The sequence below is a fragment of the Pseudorca crassidens genome, chromosome 5 (genome assembly GCF_039906515.1).
Source record: "Pseudorca crassidens isolate mPseCra1 chromosome 5, mPseCra1.hap1, whole genome shotgun sequence".
NCBI lineage: Eukaryota > Metazoa > Chordata > Mammalia > Artiodactyla > Delphinidae > Pseudorca > Pseudorca crassidens.
The window spans coordinates 149,272,275-149,296,806 of NC_090300.1; the positions used below are offsets into that span (position 1 = coordinate 149,272,275).

Below are 24,532 nucleotides of genomic sequence, written 5' to 3' on the forward strand. Positions count from 1 at the left end.
GGCTCTCTAGTTGTGGTGCGGCCTCCAGAGCACGCGTGCTCAGTAGTTGCGGTGTGCAGGCTTAATTGCTCCGCGGCATGTGGGATCTTAGTTCCCCGACCAGGTATCGAACCTGCGTCCCCTGCATTGGAAGGCGGATTCTTAACCACCGGACCAAAAGGGAAGTCCCTCAAGGGTTTTTTTTAAATCTTTATTGGAGTATAATTGCTTCACAATATCGTGTTAGTTTCTGTTGCACAACGAAGCGAATCAGCCATATGCATACACGTGTCCCCATATCCCCTCCCTCTTGAGCCTCCCTCCCATCCTCCCTATCCCACCCGATAGGTCATCGCAAAGCACCGAGCCGATCTCCCTGTGCTGTGCTGCCGCTTCACACCAGCCAACTATTTACATTCGGTAGTGTGTATATATCAATGCTGCTCTCACTTCGCCCCAGCTTCGCCCTCCCACCCCATGTCCTCAAGTCCATTCTCTACGTCTGCCTCTTTATTCCTGCCGTGCAACTAGGTTCATCAGTACCATTTTTTTTTTATTCCATATATACGCATTAGCATACAGTATTTGTTTTTCTGACTTACTTCACTCTGTATGACAGACTCTAGGTCCGTCCACCTCACTACAAATAACTCAGTTTCGTTTCTTTTTATGGCTGAGTAATATTCCATTGTATATATGTGCCACATCTTTTTTCCCGCCCCCCGTCTGGAATGGCTGCTCCAGCTCTATTTTATTTTTTTAACATCTTTATTGGAGTATAATTGCTTTACAATGGTGTGTTAGTTTCTGCTTTATAACAAAGTGAATCAGTTATACATATACATATGTTCCCATTTCTCTTCCCTCTTGCGTCTCCCTCCCTCCCACCCTCCCTATCCCACCCCTCTAGGTGGTCACAAACCACCGAGCTGATCTCCCTGTGCTAAGCAGCTGCTTCCCACTAGCTAGCTATTTTACGTTTGGTAGTTTATATATGTCCATGCCACTCTCTCACTTTGTCACAGCTTACCCTTCCCCCTCCCCATATCCTCAAGTCCATTCTCTCGTAGGTCTGCGTCTTTATTCCCGTCTTACCCCTAGATTCTTCATGACCTTTTTTTTTTCTTAGATTGCACATATATGTGTTAGCATACGATATTTGCTTTTCTCTTTCTGACTTACTTCACTCTGTATGACAGACTCTAGGTCCATCCACCTCACTACAAATATCTCAATTTCGTCCCATTTTATGGCTGAGTAATATTCCATTGTATATCTGTGCCACATCTTCTTTATCCATTCGTCTGTCGATGCACACTTAGGTTGCTTCCATGTCCTGGCTATTGTAAATAGTGTTGCAATGAGAATTGTAGTACATGTCTCTTTTTGAATTATGGTTTTCTCAGGGTATATGCCCAGTAGTGGGATTGCTGGGTCGTATGGTAGTTCTATTTTTAATTTCTTAAGGAGCCTCCATACTGTTCTCCATAGTGGTTGTATCAATTTACAATCCCACCAACAGTGCAGGAAGGTTCCCTTTTCACCACACCCTTTCCCGCATTTATTGTTTCTAGATTCTTTGATAATGGCCATTCTGACCGGTGTGAGGTGATACCTCATTGTAGTTTTAATTTGCGTTTCTCTAATAATTAGTGATGTTGAGCATCTTTTCATGTGCCTCTTGGCCATCTGTACGTCTTCCTTGGTGAAATGTATATTTAGGTCTTCCGCCCATTTTTTAACTGGATTGTTTGTTTTTTTGATATCGAGCTCCATGAGCTGTTTGTGTAATTTGGAGATTAATCCTTTGTCTGTTGTTTTATTTGCAAATATTTTCTCCCTTTCTGAGGGTTGTATTTTTGTCCTGTTTATGGTTTCCTTTGCTGCGCAAAAGCTTTTATGTCTAATTAAGTCCCGTTTGCTTATTTTTGTTTTTATTTCTGTTACTCTAGGAGGTGGGTCAAAAAAGGTCTTGCTGTTTATGTCAAAGAGTGTTTTTCGTATGTTTTCCTCTAAAAGTTTTATAGTGTCTGGTCTTACATTTAGTCTTACGTTTTGAGTTTATTTTTGTGTGTGGTGTTGGGGAGTGTTCTAATTTCATTCTTTTACATGTAGCTGTCCAGTTTTCCCAGCACCACTTATTGAAGAGGCTGTCTTTTCTCCATTGTACATTCTTGCCTCCTTCGTCGTAAATTAGGTGCCCATATGTGCGTGGGTTTATCTCTGGGCATTCTATCCTGTACCATTGATCTATATTTCTGTTTTTGTGCTAGTACCATACTGTCTTGATCACTCTTGCTTTGTGGTATGGTTTGAAGTCAGGGAGCCTGATTCCTCCAACTCCGTTTTTCTTTCTCAAGATTGCTTTGGCTATTTGGGGTCTTTTGTATTTCCATAAGAATTGTAAAAATATTTGTTCTAATTCTGTGAAGAATGCCATTGGTAGTTTGATAGGGATTGCATTGAATCTATAGATTGCTTTATATAGTCATTATAGTCATTTTCAAAATATTGCTTTTTCCAATCCAAGAACATGGTATATTTCTCTATCTGTTTATGTCATTTTTGATTTCTTTCATCAGTGTTTTATAGTTTTCCGAGTACAAGTCTTTTGCCTCCTTAGGCAGGTTTATTCCTAGGTATTTTATTTTTGTTGCAACGGTAAATGGGAGTGTTTCCTTAATTTCTTTTTCTGATTTTTCGTTGTTGGTGTATAGGAATGCTAGAGATTTCTGTGCATTAATTTTGTATCCTGCAACCTTACCAAATTCATTGATTAGTTGTAGTAGTTTTCTGGTGACATCTTTAGGATTATCTGTGTATAGTGTGTCATCGGCAAATGTTGACAGTTTTCCTTCTTCTTTGTCCAATTTGTATTCCTTTTATTTCTTTTTCTTCTCTGATTGCCGTGGCTAGGACTTCCAAAACTATGTTGAATAAGAGTGGTGAGAGTGGACATCCTTGTCTTGTTCCTGATCTCAGAGGAAATGCTTTCAGTTTTTCACCATTGAGTATGATGCTTGCTGTGGGTTTGTCATATATGGCCTTTATTATGTTGAGGTGGGTTCCCTCTATGCCCTTTTTCTGGAGAGTTTTTTTTATCATAAATGGGTGTTGAATTTTGTCAAAAGCTTTTTGCATTTTTGTCAAAAGCTTGTTTGTTGTTTTATTTGCAAATATTTTCTCCCTTTCTGAGGGTTGTATTTTTGTCCTGTTTATGGTTTCCTTTGCTGCGCAAAAGCTTTTATGTCTAATTAAGTCCCGTTTGCTTATTTTTGTTTTTATTTCTGTTACTCTAGGAGGTGGGTCAAGAAAGGTCTTGCTGTTTATGTCAAAAAAGGTTGGTTATGTCAAAAAAGGTCTTCCATTTTTGTCAAAGGTTGGTTATGTCAAAAAAGGTCTTGCATTTTTGTCAAAATTTTTGTCAAAAGCTTTTTTTGCATTTATTGAGATGATCATGTGGTTTTTATTCCTTAATTTGTTAATATGCTGTATCACATTGATTGATTTGAGTATATTGAAGAATCCTTGCATCCCTGGGATAAATCCCACTTGATCATGGTGTATGATCCTCCTAATGTGCTCTTGGATTCTGTTTGCTAGTGTTTTGTTCAAGATTTTTGCATCTATGTTCATCAGGGATATTGGTCTATAATTTTCTTTTTTTGTGATATCTTTTTCCGGTTTTGGTATCAGGGTGATGGTGGCTTCGTAGAATGAATTTGGGAGTATTCCTCCCTCTGCAATTTTTTGGAAGAGTTTGAGAAGGATTGACGTTCGCTCTTCTCTAAGTGTTTGATAGCATTCGCCTGTGAAGCCATCTGGTCCTGGACTTCTGTTTGTTGGAAGATTTTTAATTGTGGTTTCAATTTTATTACTTGTGATAGGTCTGTTTATATTTTCTAATTCTTCCTGTTTCAGTCTTGGAAAATTGTACCTTTCCAAGAATTTGTCCATTTCCTTGTGGTTGTCCATCTTATTGGCATATAGTTGTTTGTAGTAGTCTCTTATAATCCTTTGTATTTCTGCAGTGTCAGTTGTGATTTCTCCTTTTTCATTTCTAACTTTATTGATTTGCATCCTCTCCCTTTTTTTCCTGATGAGTTTGGCTAAGGGTTTATCAATTTTGTTTATCTTCTCAAAGAACCAGCTTTGAGTTTTATTGATCTTTGCTATTGTTTTCTTCGTTTCTATTTCATTTATTTCTGCTCTGATCTTTATGATTTCTTTCCTTCTGCTGACTTTGGTTCTTTGTTCTTCTTTCTGTAGTTGTTTTAAGTGTAGGGTTAGATTGTTTATTTGAGATTTTTCTTGTTTCTTGAAGTGAGATTGAATTGCTATAAGCTTCCCTCTTAGAACTGCTTATGCTGCGTCCCATAGGTTTGGGTCATCATGTTTTCGTTGTTGTTTGTTTCTATGTATTTTTTAATTTCTTCTTTGATTTCTTCAGGGATCTCTTGGTTATTTAGTAGCACACTGTTTAGCCTCCATGTATTTGTGTTTTTTTCATTTTTTTTCCTGCAATTGATTTCCAGTCTCATAGCATTGTGGTCAGAAAAGATGCTTGATACGGTTTCAATTTTCTTAAATTTGCCGAGGCTTGATTTGTGAACCAAGATGTGACCTATCCTGGAGAATGTTCTGTGTGCACTTGAGAAGAAAGTGTATTCTGCCATTTTTGGATGGAATGTTCTATAAATATCCATTAGATCTATCTGGTTTATTATGTCATTTAAAGCTTGTGTTTCTTTATTTATTTTCTGTTTGGATGATCTGTCCATGGGTGTAAGTGGGGTGTTAAAGTCCTCTACTATTATTGTTTTACTGTCAATTTCTCCTTTCATGGTTGTTAGCATTTGCCTTATGTATTGAGGTACTCCTATGTTTGGTGCATAAACATTTGTAATTGTTATATCTTCTTCTTGGATTGATCCTTTGATCATTATGTAGTGTCCCTTATCTCTTGTAACATTCTTTATTTTAAAGTCTATTTTACCTGATACGAGTATTGCTACTCCAACTTTCTTTTGATTTCCATTTGCATGGAATATCTTTTTCCATCCCTTCACTTTCAGTCTGTATGTGTCCCTAGGTCTGAAGTGGGTGTCTTGTAGACAGCATATATATGGGTCTTGTTTTTGTATTCATTCAGCTGGTCTGTGTCTTTTGGTTGGGCCATTTAATCCATTTATACATTCAGGGTTATTATCGATATGTCTGTTCCTATTACCATTTTCTTAAGTGTTTCGTGTTTGTTTTTGTGGGTCTTTTTCTTCTCTTGTGTTTCCCGCTTAGAGAAGTTTCTTTAGCGTTTGTTGTAAAGCTGGTTTGGTGGTGCCGAATTCTCTTAGCTTTTGCTTGCCTGAAAAGCTTTTGACTTCTCCATCGAATCTGAATGAGATCCTTGCTGGGTAGAGTAATCTTGGTTGTAGGTTTTTCTCTTTCATCACTTTAAGTATATCCTGCCACTCCCTTCTGGCCTGCAGAGTTTCCACTGAAAAATCAGCTGATAACCTTATGGGGATTCCTTTGTGTGTTATGTTTTGTTTTTCCCTTGCTGCTTTTAATATTTTTTCTTTGAATTTAATTTTTGTTAGTTTGATTAATATGTGTCCTGGTGTGTTTTTCCTAGGGTTTATCCTGTATGGGACTCTCTGTGCTTCCTGGATTTTGGTGACTATTTCCTTTCCCACGTTGGGGAAGTTTTCGACTATAATCTCTTCAGATATTTTCTCAGACCATTTCTTTTTCTCTTCTTCTTTTGGGACCCCTGTAATTCGAATGTTGGTGCATTTAGTGTTGTATGATACTCAGTTTCAGTAATGAAGAATTCTTTTTTGTTTTTTTTTTGTTTTGTTCTGGTTTTTTGGCTGCACCATGGCATATGAGATCTTAGTTCCCCAGCCAGGGATCGAACCCACACCCCCTGCATTGGAAGCACAGAGTCTTAACCACTGGACCGCCAGGGAAGTCCTGAAGAATTCTTTTAATAGGTCACTACATGCAAAATTTCAAAACTTCTTGTGCTCAAGAGGAATAGTCTTTAAATTGTCCATGCAGGTGGCTGGGTCACCCTCCCTGCTGTGGGTGGTCTGAGAGCCTGAAGCCTCACCCCAGGTAAGCTCACTCCCTTCCTCACTCTGATCCTCCCCCTGGTCTGCCTTTCGGGGTTCAATGGGGGAACCTTTTTACATGAGGCCGTGAGATGGTTTGGAAGTAAAGTTTGCCAGGGGCAGCGCAAAGTGAGAAATTGAGATGTTATTCTTAATTTTAAGTGCCAACTGAGTATGGTGCACCTTACTCCCCAGGCTCTGAAATGGACTGAAAAGGCCAGATATCATGAATGTTCATTACAGATGCCACAAGCCCAAAGTTGAAGAAGGGCCTAAAGGGGCCAGATGAAGCTTTGAGGAGAAAAGGGGGCACAGAGGTATTGTCACCTGTCACCACCCCCAGCAGCAGCGAGCTGGATTTGCAGGTATGTGCACCCAGGTGCTGCAGGGCTCCAGGTGGAAGCAGCAGGATGGAGGCTGTCTGGAGGCTGTTGTGCTCTGATGGGGTGGAGCACAAGTTCAAAGACAAGCAGTGCTTAGCATATACTTTACATGAGAAGATAAAGAAAGAAGGTCAGCGTCTGGCATGATGGCCTAAGAAGCTCCATAGACATGCTTGCCAGCAAAATGGGTGAAAATTATTTTTTTTAAAACTTTTAAGCCTTTGGAAATGGTCCTAAGTGTATACAACAAATGAAGAAATGTCTATACATGAAAGTTCATTAATAAAAGCAAGAGTCTGTTATTTGAACCAAGACTGCTCCTCCCCTCCCACCTCCCAGCTGAGCCAAGCAGAAATTCCACTCCAAACAGGCACAGCCAAGAACACAGGCTCCTGCCCCCAGTTACCTGTTGATGCAGCTAAGTTCTGGGTGAGTGCAAGTGAGAGATGAGAGATCTCTTCTTCCATCCAGCCTCTGCTCATGGAATGGAGCCTCTACCTTGGGTAAAGTGCCTCTGAGTGTACAGGGCCCTGGGTGCCCTTCCCAGCTCTTAAGATGGTGGTTCCATACCTGGAGAGGCAAGCTGGGAGGACCTTAGGATACTGCCCCCAACTCCACTGAGTGCTTAGCTCCTAAAGCAGCGGTGTCACTCAGAAAGACGTGCGCCATTGTTCTCACTCCCAGGCCCAGAACCCTGGCTTGGAGATTTTGCCTTGGGGGAGAAGCAAGCTATAAAACAGGTATCTCCCCATCTCTTCCTAAAGGAACTGACTTCATTTGCACCAGAGCGTGGAGAAGTTCAATCATAAGGACACTCTCAAAAGCAGTACAAGTGTGGTGAAAGGCAATTGGGAGGAAGTTCATAGATTCAATGAAGATACAAGCTAACTTGTAGGCCAAGTAGTTTGCAGGAGAACCAGGGAAAGAGACCGGTAGGAAGAGCCCTCCTGGGGTTAGAACAAATCTCAAACACTGACTTTGGGAACTATTTCTTCAATAAATCCTGAATTGGATCACATTCAGCTATAGAGCAATTTATGCCCCCTGAGCATGCTGAAATGATAGAGCCGTCAGCTGGCAGTCGGTGGAACTTCACAGCTGGGTGTGGTCAGGGAAAGGGACTGGAGAGACCTGCCGAAAGCACCATCAGCCCAGGGCGACTAAGCCTGCCCAAGGCTGCACCTCCTTGAGGGACAAGAGCAGAAGCTTCTGCAGGGGCTGAGGGGAAGAGATTTCACTGAAGTAATCCAGCCAGTCATTAAACAAAGGCCTGGAGGGAGGAGGGAGTGGCAAGAACCAGGCGTTGCTACAATGTATTATCTAAAATGCCCAGTTTCCCCCCCACCATGTTACAAAACACGTAAAGAAACAGAAAAGTATGACTTATACACTAGGAAAAAAAGGACAACGACAGATAATGCCTGTGAGATTAACCAGATGTCAGATTTGAAAGTAGCCAAATATGTCACAGAACTAAAGGAAACCATGATTAAAGAAGTAAAGGTATGATGGCAGTGTCACATCGAATAAAGAATACCCATAAAGAGATTAAAATAAAATGTTAAGTATAATGTATAATGTTTTATATAATGTAAATAATATAGGTATCATATAAACATAAATGTATAACTACAGATATCATTTATATAAATGTAAACCAAAGAGAAATTTCTGGAGTTGGGAAAGTACAATCACTGAAATGAAAAATTCACTAGAGGGGCTCAACAGTAGTTTTGAACTGGAAGAAGAAAGAATTAGCAAACTTGAAAGTAGATTGATAAATATTATGCAATCCAAAGAACAGAGAGGGACAAAAGAAAGAAGAAAAATGAACATAGTCTCAGAGACACGTGGGACACCAAGCTCACCAACAATATGTGTAATGGGAGTACCAGAAGGGGAAGAGAGAGAGAGAAAAGAGCAGAAAAAAACTCAAAGAAATAATGGCTGAGAACTCCCCAGATATATTGAAAACCTACACATCAGGGAGCTCAAGAAACTCCAAGTAGAATAAACACAAAAAGATGCACAGACATATGGTAAAAATACCGAAACACAAAAGAGGAAACCTTGAAATCAGCAAGAGAGAAACTATTTTCACTTACTAGGGAACCCCAATAAGATTGATAGCTGAATTCTCAGCAGCAATAATGGAGGCCAGAAGACAGTGGGGTAACGTATTCAAAGAGCTGAAAGAAAAAAACTATCAACCAAGAACTGTACCTTTCAAAAGTGGAGGCCAAATAAAGACATTCCCAGATATACAAAAAACGATTGAATTTGTTGCTAGCCAACTTACATTACCAGTAATACTAAAGAAAGTCCTTTGGGCTAAAAGCAAGTGACCCCAAATGGTAACTTGAATTCACATGCAAAAACAAAGAACACTGGTAAAGATAAAGGTAATTATAAGATGATATAAATGCATAATTTTTTCTCCTTAACTGATTTGAAAATCAATTGTATAAAATAATATGATTATAATGTAATCTTGGTCTTATAGAAATAAAATGTATGTGTAATATTTTTGCCAATAACAGTACAAAAGAAGTTGGTGGGAGCAAAGCTGTATTGGGCTAATTTTAAGATGGTAAAATAATAATTATAACAATGTACTGTTGGGTTTGTAACATTAATAGATGTAATATATATTTAAAAATCATAAAAAGGAGGAAAATGGAATAGAGATATATAGGAACAATGTTTCTGTATCTCACTGGAAGTAAGCTAGTATAAATCTGAAGCTGATTCTGATAAGTTAGGATGCGTACCACTAAAAAAATAGTGAAAATATCAGTCAAGAAATTCAGATGCTTCATTAGAAAATATTTACTTAATACCAAAGAAAGTGGTAGAGGAGGATTAGAGGCAAAAAAAGAAAGAAAAAAAAAAGACACGAGACATGCAGAAAACGGAAAGTACAGTGGCAGAGGTAAATCCAACTATATCAATAATAACAGTAAATGTGGGTTAAACAATTCATTCAAAGGGCGGATTTTTCAGACTCTGTGTGTATTACCCTACTATATGCTACTAACAAGAGACATGTTTTAGATTCAAAGATACAGATAGATTGAAAGTAAAACAGTGGAAAAAGATATTTCATGCAGGTAGCAACCACGAGGAAGCTGTAATGGCTTTACGAGTATTAGATAAAATACACTTTAAAAAAAAATATTTACTAGAAGAGATAAAAAGGGACATTTTATAATGATAAAAGGACCAACCCATTAGAAAGACCTAATAATTATAAATATGTGTGCACCTAACAATAGAGCACTGAAATATATGGAGCAAAAACTGATAGAAAACAAAGGATGATATTGGAGACATCAATACACATTTTCTATAATGGATAGAATAACTAGGCAGAACATCAAAAGGTAATGGAGGACTTGAACAACACTATAAACCAACTAGACTTAAAAGACATCTATAAAACACTCTACCCAAGAACAGCAGAAGGGACTTCCCTGGTGGTGCAGTGGTTAAGAATCCGCCTGCCCATGCAGGGGACACAGGTTTGAGCCCTGGTCCGGGAAGATCCCACATGCCGTGGAACAGCTAAGCCTGTGTGCCACAACTACTGAGCCTGTGCTCTAGAGCCCACAAGCCACAACTTCTGAGCCCACATGCCACAACTACCGAAGCCTGTGCACCTAGAGCCCCTGCTTTGCAACAAGAGAAGCCACCACAATGAGAAGCCCGCGCACCGCAACGAAGAGTAGCCCCCGCTCACCGCAACTAGAGAAAGCCTGCGTGCAGCAACGAAAACCCAATGCAGCCAAAGATAATTAATTAATTTAGAAAGAAGATGTAATAGGTTCTGTTTCAAAAGATAAAATGCATATACAAAGCTTTAAAAAAAAAAAAAAAACAGAATATACATTCTTCCTAAGTACACATGGAATATTCTCTAGGCTAGGTTGTATGCTAGGCCATAAAACAAACCTCAATAAATTCTAAAAAGATAAAAGTAATACATAGTACATTCTTCAACCACAATGGAATTAAATTAAGAATCAACAAAAACTTTTGAGAAGCTGAGAAATATGTAGAAATTGAACAACACATTCCTAAATAAACAATGACTCAAAGAAGAAATCAAAACGGAAATCAGAAAATACTTTGAAATGAAAATGAAGAATGGCATGTAGCTAAAGCAGTGCTTAGAGGTAAATTTATAGCTGTAAATGCCTGTATTAAGAAAGAAGAGGGCTGCCCTGGTGGCGCAGTGGCTGGGAGTCCGCCTGCCGATGCAGGGGACACGGGTTCGTGCCCCGGTCCGGGAAGATCCCACATGCCGCGGAGCGGCTGGGCCCGTGAGCCATGGCCGCTGAGCCTGCGCGTCCGGAGCCTGTGCTCCGCAACGGGAGAGGCCGCAACAGTGATAGGCCCGCGTACCGCAAAAAAAAAAAAAAAAAAAAGAAAGATCTCAAGTCAATAACATAAGTTTCCATCAAAAGACACTGGAAAAAGAGCAAATAAACCTAAAGCAAGCAGAAGAAAGAAAGTAATAAAAGAGAGTGGAAATTAATGAACTAGATAAGAGAAAAGTAATAGAGAAAATCAATGAAACAAAAACAAGTTCTTTGGAAATATCAACAAAATTGACAAACCTTTAGCTAGGTTGACCAAGAAAAAAGAGAAGACTCAACTTACTAGAATCAGAATGAAAGAAAGGACGTTACTACTGACCTTAGAGAAATTTTAAAAAAAATTATGAAGGAATACTATAAATAATTGTATGCCAACAAATTAGATAACTTAGATGAAATGGACAAATTCCTAGAAAGACATAAACTATAGAACTTGACTCAAGAAGAAACTAACAATCTGAATAGACCTATAGCAAGTGAAGATATTGAATAGGTAATTTTAAAAAAAACAACAAAAAAAAACCCAAATACTCCCCACCCAGGTGGCTTCACCACTGAATTCTACCAAACATTTAAGGACAAATTAATACCAGTTTGTCACAAGCCCTTCCTAAAAATAGAAGAGAAAACATTCATTTAATAAGGCCAATATTACCTGACACCAAAACCAGACAATGACATTAACAAGAATAGAAAACCACAGAGCAATATCTCTTATGAATATGAACAGAAAAGTCCTCAACAGAATACTAGCAGACCAAATCCATCAACATACAGACAGAATCATACACCGTGACCAAGCTGGATTTACCCCAGGAATGCAAGATGGGTTTAAACTGAGAGGCAGTTAAGGTAATATACCATATCAATAGAATAAAAACCAAAACCACATGATCAGCCTCAATAAATACAGAAGAAAGAGCATTTGACAAAATTCAGCATCCTAGGAATAGAAGGGAATTTACTTAACCTGATAAAGGACATTACAGAAATCCCACAGCTAACATCGTACTTAATGACGGAAGACCGAATGCTTTCCCCTACGATCAGGAACACTTAGGGGAGGATCACACAAGGTGTAAGAACCAGGAGAAGGGGAAGGGGGTACCCTAGGGCACATCCACGCACCAGCCAACACCTGTTCCCGGACGAGAACGCTGCAGTCCAGAGGGGCCAGGTGCAGTGAGACTGGCCAGGGACTGGGGTGTCCCTGCTCCTTCCTACCCTCTGCCTCGAGTGAGGCCTGCTATACAGGGCGGGCAGCCACAATTCCTCCAGAAGGATCAGCCAGGCTAACCTGGTGTTTCCTAACTTCCCTGAGGATGAGAATCGCCTGAGTTCCTATTAAAACAGTCCCACAGACAAGGTCACATCCCAGATCTGGGAGGCCTGGTGCCTCGGATATTTAACAAGCTCCCAGGGGAGTTTTGTGTTCAGGGCTCTGTGGGGCCCACATGACCCGGTGTCCGTACCCAGCCCAGCACAGAGGGGAACATTTCGGGAGTGGCCTCCTCTGTGTGCGAGCTACTCCAGGGACCTGCATGATAAGTGAATGGTGCTGGGGTCAGGCTCTGTCCCTGAGGAGGTTGCCAGTCTCAGCCTCGGCTCTGCTCCAGCTCCAGCCGAGAGGCCGAACCTCCCTGCTTGGCCTCCTGCCAGTGTGCTTGAATAGCGTCTTTTTCGCACGCCCTCCTTTGCAAGAGGCCGGTCCTTTCCTCCACAAATGCAGTGAAAGGAGGTTGTGAAAGGGTCTTACTCTGCTGACGGCTAGCAGACATGCCATGAGTGTCATAATTAAAGGGGTGCAGGACCCTCTCTTTGCTTCAGGATGAGGAACCGGGCACCCCCTGTCCACGCCTGCCTGGCCCAAAGGCCACCCAGCTGCCAACATGGGGGCTGCCCAGGTCATGTCCAAGCTCCAGCTGGTTGAGGTGAAGGGTGAGAGCCACTGTCCTCCGATCTGTCTCCTGATGCCCAGAGGTCTCCACCATCTGTAGTTACCAGAACCCAAGTTTCCTGGGCCAGAGAGGGATGGATCCCTCAACTTAAACGTCCTGCTCAAGAAAATCTCGATACTGTGAACCATGTGAGTTGGCCGCTGAGGCTCAGACGAGACAGTTGTCGTCTGAGCCCTGATTTAATTTTGATTATAATCCTTGGTGTTCGTCAAAACAGCCTTGTTTTTCATTGAATTTGAATAAATGTGATAAATTTGAACTGGTAAATTCAAACAAATAACAAAGTAAATAAAAATAAAAACCCTGAAACAACAGCAAACAAACCTCATGGGGCAGAGATGTGGGCCTTCCCAGAACTTTCCGGGAAGAGTTGTCAAACTGGGGCCTCAGCTGGGGGCTGGCAGGCCAGGGCTGAAGGGCCCCCCCTTGCCTTGGAGACGAGGGTGGGGTCCTGCACGTAGCAGCTCACAGGCTTCTGGAGCTCAAGGGGCTGTCATCGTGCGGAGACCAGCTGTCCCCAGGAAGAAACCCAGAGTGGGGCCGCCCACTTGTCCAGCGGAAAGCTCGCTTCCCTTTGTAGCTGAAGGGAAGCAGGGCCGGTGCTGGGCAGGGTTAGGTCTAAAACGGTGGGTGGGAGTGAGCGCCGGCGTGCAGAGGCCCCTGGGACTGACCCCAGGGCCAGAGAAGGCCGGGGGGGCCGGGGGCCCACCCCACCTCCACCTCCGCATCACTGCTCCTGGTGGTCTGGGCAGGGCCAGGACTAAGGAGGGAGCGTGGCCAGGGGTCAGGAATCGCGGCCCCTGCAGGCCTCGAGGATGGGGTATGGCTGGACTCTGTGCGGGGGTGGGAGGGCCCTGAAACGTCGAGCCCCCCTCCCTCTGTGATCGTGAGGTGAGGAGTCCTCCCTTTGGTGGCAGGAAAGTCTGGCGATATTGCCGCCTAGACTGCGGGCAGGGACAGCAGTGCCTGCCAGGGTGGTCCACGCTGTCCAGAGGGCGAAGGTGGGTCCTCAGCAGGCCCCAGACTCTCTGACAGCGCTTGACACTGCAGGGCCAACAGATGGGATCCTGGCCATGGCCTCAGGGTCTCGCTCCGAGACACTCAGTGCTTCTCTCAGGGACAGTTCTCTGGGTGACTGTGGACCAAACTGATAAAGCAATAGAGCACAGGAATTCCTGTGAGGCTGAACTGGACCATGGGGAAGGCAACCTGGGGCAGAGTTCCCTTTGTCCTGTCTCTGAGGCCCTGAGTGAATTGTCTTTGCTCCTGGCTAAAGCTGCGAACTGATTTTCCCTGGTGATGCCTGAGACAGGTCATCCCCGCAACCACATGCCCCAGGCACCCTCCTACCCACCTGGGGATGCCACCTGCCAGGGGCCGTGTGGGACCATCACCACCCATTCATGGAACTAGACGGTGCTTCTAGTTGAGGACAGGTCAGAGGAGGATCAGGGACATTTTACAAACTGGAGCTCATGGTAGTAGGTGAGAGGAAGCCCCCAGGAGCCCCAAAGATGGCTATGCAGATACGCTGGGAAGCAGCTTCCCTCCTTGTGGTAAACAAGCATGCCCTGGATGTGGGGTCGGGGGCACACTCAGCGGCTGCCCTAGGCAGGCTCCCTGGGGGCTGGGGCACTGGGCTTCTTTCCTGTGCACTTTGAAAGCACAGTGGACATCTGGGAACTGTCGCTTTGGGATTCTTGGGTCAACGGGGGCAAGGGAAGTACCAGCAGAGACTTATTCAACTTGTGGCTAAAGCAGCGATGAGCAGAGGCATAGAGACGTGTTTTGAAAGCAAGCTGGAGAGGTGTGTCCACCGCAGCACCACAGCCCAGAGCCAGCTCACCTCCCATCCCTGGCTGACCTTTCGTGCACAGGCTATGCTGGCCCCTGGGCTGAGCTAGACAGGTGTGGTCCACCCTCCAGGCTCCCCACCCTGGCATGTTCCTGTGTCAACAGAACTTCAACTAGCAATCAAGAAGAAAAATGGGGCTTCCCTGGTGGCGCAGTGGTTGAGAACCTGCCTGCTGATGCAGGGGACACGGGTTCGAGCCCTGGTCTGGGAAGATCCCACATGCCGCGGAGCAGCTAGGCCCGTGAGCCACAACTACTGAGCCTGCGCGTCTGGAGCCTGTGCTCCGCAACAAGAGAGGCCGCGACAGTAAGAGGCCCGCGTACCGCGATGAAGGGCGGCCCCCCGCTCGCCGCAACTAGAGAAAGCCCTCACACAGAAACGAAGACCCAACATAGCAAAAATAAATACATAAATAAATAAATAAAATTTTTAAAAAAAGAAGAAAAATGGAATTTTATTCAAGCCAAACTGAGGATTATAACCTGGAAGACAAATAGAAACTGTGAGAATTGTTCCACCTGTTAAAAGTTGAAAGCACAGTCATACATTTTCAAGACAAAGGATTGTACATCAAAATGACATACTGATAATTTGCATAAAGTTCACCAAGGATACATGGTCCAGGTAAGCACATATAAAGTGAGAAGCAAGTCACCATGACCCCCTGCAGAGCTGGTGCCCATTTGGGGCCACTTCTGGTCTCGGACGTTCCTGCCAGGACCAGTGTATTTCCCCTCCCTGGCGACTGGTCCAGAGAGGGCCACGTGATGCCCACCAGGCTGGAAGTTCCTAGCAGGAGGTGGTGAGCAACTGAGGAGAGAGAAGCTCATCCCTCCGGACAGGCACTGCCCCTCCAGCTCCAGCCCTCTACACCCTGGCCCTTTCTGTCCCTCCCATGGCCCGCCCCTCCCCTTTATGTCCCTCCAATGGCCCCGCCCCTCCACACCCTGCTCCTTTATGTCCTTCCCCATGGTCCCGCCTCTCCACAGACCCACTCCTTTATGTCCCTCCCCCTGGACCTGCCCCACTCCACCCAAGCTTCCTGACCCTGGCCTGGGTGGTGCAGCATCTGCAGCCCTGATGACGTCAGGGTGCGTGGACTTTACTCCTTTTCCCAGTTTTGCAGGAATTTAGCTTTTATTTCATGTTTTACAGCTACAGAGACTTGTTACAATGCTTTTTATTTAATGCAAATACAAGCGAACAATTAGTTTATGATTTCCAAGTCTGTGTCCTTAAAAAAAAGCAAAACAGAAAAACAGTGGATAAGCTTAATTTGAATTTTCCTAGAAGTAATTCTTAATATTTGTAACTTGATTTATTTGAATTGGTGGGTACAAAAGCATAAAGATCATAAAGTTCCCTGGCTTCACCAACAGCCACAAGCAGACCCTGTCTGCTGCACACAGACAGGTCGGGAATGACCTTCACCAACAGACCAAACACATCCGTCATAACCCTCATTCTATAGGCAGGACAGGAGGCGTGGGTGCTTGGGTACAGCTGTCTCCAGAGGCAGAGCTGAGATCCGCCCCGAGCCCCCTGCCCCTGCTGCCCCATGCCCCATAGATCCGGCAAAGTGTGATCCTGTCGGGAGAACCCCACTGAATGTAGAAGCTTGATTCTCAGTTCTGATTACAGTTACCATGTCAGTACTTGTCGGCTTATGAAACAGATTTTCCATTTAGAACTGTTAGCATTAACTACTCACTCAATAATCACAGCCCACCTGTAGGAAAGGGCTCTAAATGTGACCATGCTCTTTGGTAGGTGGGACAGACTGTCAGGCCACCCAACCACATTAGGTTTCATTTGCCCCAGTGATGAGCAGATTTAATGAAGGGCAGCCTTTTCAAAGAATGGTGGACAAAGCTTTGTGTTTTTAAATATAGTGGAAGCTTACGGAAACCACAATGCTCCAGTTATTTCTGGTAATCAGTTTGTTTTTTCTGGGTTAGGGGGTCTACACAGCCAGGATAGCCAGTATAGCACATGCTTTGTGACTGAGGATTGACTTTCCTAAGTGATGATCACCAAGAGTCCCTGGGGCCAGTCAGCTAACACGGATGCCTAATAGCGCTGAAATAATGCTGGGGGCCACTAAAAACAGCCCTTTGCAAAGAGGTTTCAATTTTTCATTCGCGAAGCAAATCAAGCTCCCTAATTAGCTACGACACAGCTGGAAAGCTCAGCCCCTACTACCCTGCAAGCCCTGCCTTGGCTTCCCTGCCCGACCTCCGTCTCTGCTACAGGAACAGCCCGGCTGCTTTCTCTAGTTCATTCGTGTTCAAAGAACTCATGGCAGGCAGTGGTAACCATGGCAACAAAAGCCATAAATTCCTGGAAGTCGCATTCACCATCTCCATCGCTGTCCAGTGTTTCCATGACTTTGTCCACAACCTCCTGCTCTTTGATTTCCTAAGAGAAATAAGAGCAGTTGTCCAGCTTGTTGCTCAATGAAATTTAAGGATATCAAAACATGATCAGGAGTTGGCTGGCTTTAATAATTTGTATCAGAAACAACCTCAGACACGAAATGAAAAATGCCAGAAAGGACTTGTCCTGTGACCAGGAGGCTGTTGGCTGGCAGAAGTCTCTGGGGGTCTGAGCCTTCTTTTCCACCTTCCTTTAGGTCCAGTGGGGCCTGGCCTACTTAAAGACTGAATGGAACAGCCAAGATCTGAAAAGCTGCGGGTTGTTTGTGTTAAAATACCCAGAAAAGAATAGTACGGTCTAGATCAGCCTGAGCATGTTACATGCAAATGTCTGAACTTTTGGCCCCTGTAAGTTTTTCATTGCGTCTGTGTGTAGAAGGCCCTATAGTGAGGGCTGCCAGTGGATTTTCATGTTTCGAAAGCGGTTTTTGGCTGAAATAACTCTGGGGAACATGCCCTAAATTTATTAACTTCTGTGTCTTTTTGCCACTTGAGTTGCCTTCCAGGTGTCCTGGGACTTTTCCTGACATTCTGCCCAACATGCAGCCAAGTGAGTGGTGAAAGAGTCTCAGAGGAACGGACACAGTGAAGGCAAGATGTACGCTGAGCGGAATGTTCTGAATAACCAGTCCTCAGGGCAGGAGAGCTGGGCCTGAAGAAGTTGAGTGTAATGTACAGTGGCTGCCTTGGATATAAAACATGTAAAAGGTTGAGATTCCTGTGGGCATTGGGGTAGGACCTATACACAACTGCTAAAAGATTAATTTCAATTACATGATAGATTTGCCTCCAGACAGAAACTACCTCATAAAACCAGGCCAGCAATGTTCATGATACCTTGAAACACTTACTGTGAATTACTTACCTTTTACAAATTGTGGTTCCCACATGCTAAGCTTTTTCTATGTTTTAAATCAATAATTAATGACAGTAGCTGCACTCGTTGAGCCACACTTGACAAGCACTGTCTCATTTCATCCTTTCAACAATTCGTTTTATGGAAGAATCGGGGACCTTCTTCTGATTGTGAGGTTACGAGGCAGAATCGGGGGGACCAGGTAAGTGAAAGCGTGCATGGGGCAGCTGCCACTAGGTGAACTTGGACGCCTGAGAACACCAGCCCTGGAATCAGACTAGAGGGTCCCACCCCAAGCCTGCAGGCCACTTCCTCTGCCAATGGGATGTTTGGGCGGGGCGGGGACAGTGGGGCGGGAGGAGCCCTGCAGACATGGGACATGGAGCCTGGGGCTTGTCTTACACGGTGGCCCAGCCTGCCCAGGACGACAGCTGTCCACCACTGTGTGGCAGGGCCCTGGCCTGGGGCTCTAGTATCTTCCCCGGAATTAGCTCTTGGTCAGACACTAGTGCACTGGTTCATGGTCTGGCCATTTCCTCTGTGTGTGACTGGTCACTTCAGTGACCTTGGTTCTGGGCACCAAGGGAAGGTCAGGCACCAGGTGGACTGCAGTTTATTGCCTCGAGGACACGGGGCTCATGCCACAGAGATAATGCGTGTGGCTGATCCCAGGGCAGCGGAGGCAGCGGCTGGGGAAGCCTGGACACACGTCCACCAGAGCAGGAGCTGCCAGGGCAGGACGGGGCTCATTGGGCACCCTCACGCAGCTTCTCAAGTTCCCCTCCAAGGCCCCTGGCCCCACAGAGCCCCCTGCGAGGCCCCGGGGCCTCTCTTGTGAGCAGCTTGTGGCCACTCAGTGATGCACCAGGTTGTGGGGCCTGTGTCTCTCCCAGCATCGACCGAGCTGAGAGCTCAGTAACGTCTGCTGTGTGAACGGCATCTTATCACCATGTAACCACGTAGGAAAAGCCGAAACAGTCCTTTTCCCAAGAACAAAAGCTTTAACTATGACATTGCAAACAAAAGCTTATTTTTAACAGCCTTCTTATATGTTCACTGTGACCCATGATAAGTCATGAGTATATTTCCCATCCCATTTTGTCATCTTTATTTATTTATTTTTTATTTATTTTTTTTGCGGTACGTGGGCCTCTCACTGATGTGGCCTCTCCCGTTGCGGAGCACAGGCTCTGGACGCGCAGGCCCAGCGGCCATGGCTCAGGGGCCCAGCCACTCCGTGGCATGTGGGATCTTCCCGGACCGGGGCACGAACCCGTGTCCCCTGCATCGGCAGGCGGACTCTCAACCACTGCGCCACCAGGGAAGCCCTTGTTTCTTTTTTTTTTTTTGTCTTTTTTTTTTTTTTTTGTCATCGTTATTGCTGTACATCCTTGGATTTCTCAGAGAAAAGGCAGTGTTATTTGGAACCTGTACTTTTGCATTTGAGACAGCAGTCTTTCCTTGATGCTCCTACTGCACACAAAATGAATACGGTGGGACCTACCTAAGCCAGCCTCTGTACTGAGGGCTCACCAGGGCAAACACGTTTTCAGAAACAACCTAGGAGTCCTGACACTGACCTGGAACCACCTTCAGGGCAGCTCAGAAGAGAAAGTGGGCAGGTGGTTTTACAAGCGGACAGGAGAGCAGATTAACCTGTCAGTTTTAAAAAGCAAGACTCACCTCTAAAAAGTGGGAAAGCTCATTGTTGATGAGCTCCTTGAGTTCGGACTTCTTCAGCTTGTGCTTGTCACCTTCCCTTCCGGAATATTGATGGAAGACGTCAATTAGGGCCACCATGGCCTTCTCCAGCTCAGACATCCTGGGGGCCACAAAGAAAGATGCCTTCTAGCACAGAACAGTTAAGGTGTTACCTACTCAGACCTCAGCCCCCAGGGGGCACGACGGCCTCGGCTCACCTCCCCTTTTGGGCTCAGAGTGGTGCATCTCTCCAGTCACTCCTTGGGGCCACTCTTCCCCACCCCCGCTCTGTTTACTCTGTTCCCACGCCCTCTGGCTTCTGGTTGGTTTGGCCAATGGGAAACTTCAGCCAAAATACAGAGGCAGAGCAGTGAAGGGGCTTCGGACTGACTCCTTCCACCACCCCCACCCGAGGCCCCCTCTGCCCTGGCTCCGAGATGAGAGGACAGAGCAGGGGAGCAAGCTGTTAGAATGAACTGCGGTGACTAGGAACCAGATGAGGATACGAAAGTCAATAGGATCCCTATGTTCTGTCAAGAACAATGAGAAAACATAGTGGCAAAGTCTTCTTATTTTACAGCAGCACACATGTATTACTAAGAATAAGTTTAGCAAGAAAAGTGCAGGTCCTTCCAAAAGACACTAAGGGCATAAAATGTAGGAACTTACTTCCCTTCGAATGGATATATAAATTTAGCTCATTTTTTAAAACTCATTTTTAACAAAAATGTCTCTGGCATTTTTTTGTTTTTTGGATGGGTGAGGAACAGCTGTAAAATTCAACTGGAAAAATAAATATGATAGAATTGCCACAAATTATTTTGAAAATGAAGATGAAGAAAAGGTACCTTGACTACCAGAAACAAACATGTATCATACGGTCGTCTGATGAAGCTGTTGTAGGGAGAAAAGTTGCCACCCCAAATGTCTCTTTGGCATGCAGATTATTTTGGGCTGAAAACGATCCAGGCCCTGAAGTTTCAGGAAGAAACAATGACCTTCCCCTTAGCTGCCTGAATCAGAGCTTAGATGGAGGGCCTGTTACAGGAATGGAGTACTCACTAGAGATGTCAGCAAAGAATACGGGCCAAGGGTGGGTCGGGGAACTCTTAGAGATCTGAGTCCACTCTGTGTCCCATCGCCTCTTCATGGCGCAGCAAACACTGCTTTACCAAACATGTGCTTTTCCATCTCCGTCTGAATTGCTTTCCTCCCCTTTGAACTGCCAGACGCCACCCCACCCCCCAACAGCCTCCTTTGTCTTTAGCTGATCATGGTATTTAAGGTGAAGGACGGTCTGGGGCGTTTTTGTGAGTGACTCAGTCTTCCTGGGTCTCTCCCATGTATGCATGTTATTAAACTATGGTTTGAGTTTCTTCTGTTAACCTGTCTCACGTCTATTTAATTCTTAGACCGGCCAGAAGAACCTAGAAGGGTGGAGGAAAATGTCTTCCTCCCCGACACCAGCCCTGAAGCCAGAACAAATGGGCCGGAGGCTGGGCCACCGCCAGGCACTTGGTATTCATGGAGGCGTCGCCATCCCCTTCTCGGCACTTATCGAAGCAGGAAGCTTCCATCTCCCGTCCCAGCGCATACCTTATACCGTGGCCTGCAACCTAAGGAAACAGCTGTTCAACCCTGGGAATCAGGCAGTTTACAAAGGACTGCTTGTCAATTGTTTCACAAAACTGAGACACTCAGCGAGAGAAATTGCCAACTTTTGGCCTTGAGTTCTAATCATTAAGGAATCTTTGCAATGTCATAGTTAAAAATAAATAAAAGAATTATGTCTAATTTTTGCAAAACCATTCCTGGGTTGAATATCATTTGCATCTTAAAAATAAATTGGAATATAACATTTAAATTCTTATTTTTATTTCTGATTTTCAAATGAAAAAGGATTGAGGATTTTGGCCTTGGCCTCTGATCTTTGCTAAATTCACCCCATTAATAATCAGTAGACTTTGTTTTGCTCTAAGTCCCTAAAAATCAGATATACCACACATAGAATAATGCAGCTGGATTAAAATCTTCAGCATTTCATACTTTCTTGTCCTTTGCATTCGTTTTCAATTATTAATTTTTTTTAAAACAAGAAACTTTTGCGTGATCCTTTCGCTTCTCGAGCTTCATGATGACTTGGGGGAGGGGAGGCTAAATTACTCTGTGTGAAGTATGACTAGCGGGGTTTCTTCTAAAGGAAAGGCATAAAATATATATCCCACGTGGGAAAACTCCATAAAATGTGATTTTCTTCATAACCACACTACAAATTAACTTTTTAAAGTTTTTCCTGTTAAATTCTTCCCAACTGATGGTTAAAGGCTGTCTTTTAAGAGAAATGGAAATCAAATATCCATGTTTCCCTTTCACTTCATTCCATGAATGTTCTACATTAACCTTTTATTTCGAAAGCAAGAGAACTTTGGGGGGTTAACTCCTCAGAAGGACACATCACACAAGATGTGAGAGTCCCTCTGGGCAAGTGGCCCGATCTTCCCAAGAAACTGCAAGACTGAAGAAGGTTAAACCCGCCATAAACCGCAATTTCTTGGGCTCGATGTGTAATTTACTTGCAAAGACCTCCTCACTTGCCATGTATTGTGGTTTCTGCACGGCGTCCAGGGGGGCCTGACATTTGCTCAGAGAAAGGGGAAGACCGGAGCATCAGGCCGCCTGTCCTTCTCCGCGGAGGGACGCAAACCCCTGGTCCTCAAAGAGTTAAGGAAGAGGCCTGTTTGCAGCAATCACCTGAGCCACAAGACGTGACGTTTCCCCGACTTGTGGCGACAAAAACAAGCAGAATGGACCTCTAGCTGCCCCCAGTTGAGGGAGCCGTGTCCACAAAGCAGTAGTAAGATTCACACTTTTGAAACGCTGCCAATTATCCTAAAGGGGTTTTTTAACTACCACCCAGTTCCCAAGCCCACCCTCCGGGCCCTACCCCCAAAAGACCAGAGCAGGTTCCCCTGAGTGTCCTCACGTCAGTGGTCCTTGGTTGTCGCTCCTGAAACCTCCCGGCTGCCGCGTCCTGAGTCGCAGGCGTGGGGCGGAGGCAGCCTCTTATTCGTTCCCGGGCGGGGGCAGGGCCGGCACGGTCCCTCTGCGGGCCAGGCAGCCAATGGGGGACGAGGGCGGGGCGGGGGCGGGGCCGGCGCCCGTCCCCCTGCGGGCCAGGCAGCCAATGGGGGACGAGGGCGGGGGGCGGGGGCGGCGCGTCAGCTGGCTCCGCAGCCGGTGGGGGCGGGGGGCGGGGGGTGCTGGGGCTGCCGGGCTGCACACAGGGCCGCATTGACGGCGCCACCGGGCACTCGTTGGGGAGCCAAGCCTGCACTCGGGCCAAGGAAGAAAAAGGCCCGTGGGGCAGAAAGCGGGGAGTCAGCTTTTTGTGCTGTTTTTAAATTTATGCATGAATATTGATGTTCCTCTAAAGGCAAGGATGGGGGTGGGGAGAGGAGACGAACTATTGATTGAAACCGACAAAGCAAATGTGCAGCCAAGCGCAGGCTGAATGCGAGGGAATCAGGGCCCGCGAGCCGGTTTCCAGTGGGGAGACCCCTGAGCTTCGCCCCTGCTCTGGCCCCACTAACCGTCAGGCGGGGCACCTGTGGATATCAGTATCCCGAGCTAAGCCACTGGCCCAGCGTTTGCAGGGACTGAAATGTGGGGCGAATAGTTTAATATGATCGCGGGCACATGCCAGGCCCACCCGAAGGCCTCCCCATCCCGCCGGGGTGAGTGGCCGCAGACTGTCAGAGCTGGACAGTGCCCAGGCACGTCCTGTCCAAATGTTCCGGTTTAGGGGAGGTGCAGGCAGGGGTCCCTCGCCGAGGCCTCACAACCAGCCAAGGTAAGTCAAGTCCAGACTCCCCACTGCCGTCTTGAGAGGCTCCCCACAGGCCTTCCTTTAGACAAATTATACAAAGCGCACTGGCCCCAGACTCATCAAAGGACGTCTGAACCCGAATCAGGCCCTCTGCTGACTTGGGTTCACAGTGGCCGCGGAAGGATCAGCACACAATGTCTGTGGACACAGCTGTCTTGTCCTTGGGACTTTCACTAGCTTTCCCTATCACAATGGATACCTGTAGGGGAGCCAGCGAGGGGATTCTGCAGTGGCCAAGCATGTCTGTCTTGACTGTACATTCAGGAGCTAAGAAGTAACTACAAGGGTGCTCTGTGCACCAGCTGGGCCCCCCGTGAGTGTGTTGAGACTCCCCCTGACCACCAGAGAGTCCTCCTTTGACTGGTGAGTCCAGGGCCAGTTTGCGGCCCCAGGACTTAGCATCAACTCAGAGCCCGTATCTGAGGATGCCATCCTGGGGGCCTCACAGCACCTGAAAGCCCGTCTCATCCCGATGGGTGGCCCCTCTCCTCCCTGTGGGCCCTGGAACCGGGCGGGACACAGCCTGCCCTTGGCTGTCCCAGGAGGCCGATGTTTGCGCCCAGAGGGCAGGCCCTGCGCTCAGCAGTCCAGTAGTTGGATGAGAGAATTCCAAACTATTTTTTTTACTCCTGAGGGAGCAGGCTAAAGTTTTTCTTGTGCACACTGAAGGGCAGACCCAGAGATCAGGACGTGGCTAAGGCCCACAGGGGTGGTACCTGGCACCCATGTGAAGCCCCCAGAGCACAGCTGCTCCTTCCTCGGAGGCGGGCAAGTTCTGTGCTTCCCCGAACAAGCCTGCTCGGCCTGTGGGGCAGCTGAGGAAGTAGGGCCAAAGCACGTGGCTCAGGTCCCAGCTACGGGGTGTGGGGACAGGCTGGGGACCAGGCCGGTCAACTCAAACCCAAGGCTCACAACCCAAGCTATTTCCAGGCCATACTTCTGGGACAACTTTCCCTTATCATGAGCGTGAACCAGAAGCTGTGCGTC

At 45.8% G+C, this 24,532-nt stretch overlaps 1 protein-coding gene and 1 long non-coding RNA gene across 2 annotated transcripts; one reads left to right on the plus strand and one right to left on the minus strand.

Moving 5' to 3' along the window:
* Positions 1-837: 837 nt before the first annotated feature.
* On the plus strand, positions 838-19,108 carry LOC137225567 (uncharacterized). The gene is made up of 2 exons (XR_010943915.1): positions 838-5,972; positions 17,598-19,108. It is a non-coding gene; the product is annotated as an uncharacterized lncRNA (long non-coding RNA).
* S100B (S100 calcium binding protein B) lies at positions 15,832-22,780 on the minus strand. The gene is made up of 3 exons (XM_067739775.1): positions 22,643-22,780; positions 19,642-19,780; positions 15,832-17,085 (listed from the first exon to the last, which is right to left on the minus strand). The coding sequence occupies exons 2-3, from the start codon at positions 19,777-19,779 to the stop codon at positions 16,945-16,947; spliced, it is 279 nt and encodes a 92-aa protein (XP_067595876.1). The 5' UTR covers position 19,780; positions 22,643-22,780; the 3' UTR covers positions 15,832-16,944.
* Between the last annotated feature and the right edge of the window lie 1,752 nt (positions 22,781-24,532).